At 42.8% G+C, this 1,648-nt stretch overlaps 1 protein-coding gene across 1 annotated transcript; it reads left to right on the top strand.

Annotated features, from left to right (window-relative positions):
• The first annotated feature begins 476 nt into the window (after positions 1-476).
• Positions 477-1,061, top strand: LOC149235103 (uncharacterized). Its single transcript, XM_089368460.1, has one exon. It carries the CDS (start codon positions 477-479, stop codon positions 1,059-1,061), a length of 585 nt encoding a protein of 194 aa, XP_089224586.1.
• The last annotated feature ends 587 nt before the right edge of the window (positions 1,062-1,648 follow it).

The raw sequence follows: 1,648 nt of genomic DNA, 5'->3' as shown, positions 1-1,648 counted from the left end.
TAGGTGCTATTTTGTTACTTGTCCCCATACTCAAGTTCGTTGTCCTAGGAAAAAAAGATGAAATGAAAATCAAAGAGCTAGAATTTTCCAAATAAAAGAGATAGAATTTTCCCAAGGAATTGATGTTGGATAATGGTGATGATTAAAATGAAGAAAAGTACTATTAGCAAGTCAAATAATGTCCTACCTGGAGGAATAAAAGAGCAGGGGAAGGCCGTGTAATAAAAAGACCTGATCGATTCCTCCTCTGGGAGGAAACTACTGCGAAAATACCAGCCTTTTGCGAGTGGGTTGTTTAAGGTGGGAATTCAGATCATATGCCAATCTTGCTTGAACTATCCAAGCCCCCCAAAAAACTAGTTGCCCCCTTCAAATTCAACCCTGCTTGGCTTCAAGAGGACTCTTTCAATTCCCTCTTTAAATCCACTTGGAGATCAGCCAGCTCCAGTGAGTTGGACAATAAAGCCTTCCTCTTTATGGAGAATTTGAACCGTCTTAAAAAATCCACAGTGAACTGGGCCAAGGAAAAGAAGATGAAAGAAGATGAGGAACTCATCCAAATAGAAAGGAATCTCCACTGGCTTGAAAGCCCTGAAGCTGATGGATATGAAACCCAGGGGAAAAAAGAAATAATCATGCAGCAGGAAGGCAAAAGGAATAAAATCCTCTTGGCAAGGGAAGAGCAATGGCGATTGAAAAGCAGAGCCATTTGGCTAAAGGCAGGTGATGAAAATACTAAATTTTTCCAGAACTATGCCAGAGGAAGGAAGAACATAAACACCATCTGGCATCTAAAAGAAGAAGGAGGCAGTGAGGCCCGATCTTTCCAGGATCTCTCCCAGATGGGCATAAGACACTTTCAGAACCTTTTCTCTAACCAAGGTGAAATCTCCTTGGCAGAAGTGATCCAAATAGCCCAGACTTTCCCTCATTATGTGGAAGAAGAGGACTCGTGGGAATTGATGGGAGAAGTCACCAGGGGGGAGGTGGAAGGAATTGTAAAAGCAATGCCAAAAGACAAGAGTCCTGGCCCAGATGGCTGGACAGTGGAGCTGTTCTAGCATTTCTTCGAGCAGTTAGGGCAAGATCTAACTGAAGTGGTTGAAGAATCTAGAAGGAAAGGAGTAATCTACCCACCCTTCAACTCAACCTTCATAGCCCTCATTCTGAAAAAAGAAGAACCCTCCTCCTTTGAGGACTTCCGACCGATCTCCCTCTGTAACTGTATCTATAAAATAATAGCAAAGGTGATAGCCCTCCAAGTTAAACCAATCCTATCCAGGCACATGTCAAGGGAACAATTCGGCTTTTTGAATGGAAGGCAGATCCACGAAGCTATTGGAGTAGCCCAAGAAACCATCCACAGTATCATTAAAAAAGAAATCAAAGGAGCAGTAGTGAAAATTGACTTATCTAAAGCATTTGACAGGGTCAGCTGGATGTACATTCGGATGCTTCTCACACACCTGGGATTCCACATAGAATTCATAAACTAGGTAATGGGATGCTTAACCAGTGTAAGCTTTGCTATTCTCATTAACAGAGCAGCCACCTATTTCTTCCAAAGCCAAAGAGGACTTCACCAGGGATATCCTCTCTTGCCCCTCCTCTTCCTACTGGCAGTGGAAGGACTTAGCCAACTGATCAA

The sequence above is a fragment of the Pinus tabuliformis genome, chromosome 8 (genome assembly GCF_031772625.1).
Source record: "Pinus tabuliformis cultivar Carrire ecotype Pingquan chromosome 8, CPIR1, whole genome shotgun sequence".
Taxonomy (NCBI): domain Eukaryota; kingdom Viridiplantae; phylum Streptophyta; class Pinopsida; order Pinales; family Pinaceae; genus Pinus; species Pinus tabuliformis.
The sequence above is the reverse complement of the archived record's forward strand: the minus strand, read 5'-3'. Positions and strand labels throughout refer to the sequence as shown.

Excerpts from the sequence above, each read along its gene's own strand:
- LOC149235103 (XM_089368460.1), top strand. The coding sequence starts at position 477 with ATGGAGAATTTGAACCGTCTTAAAAAATCCACAGTGAACTGGGCCAAG.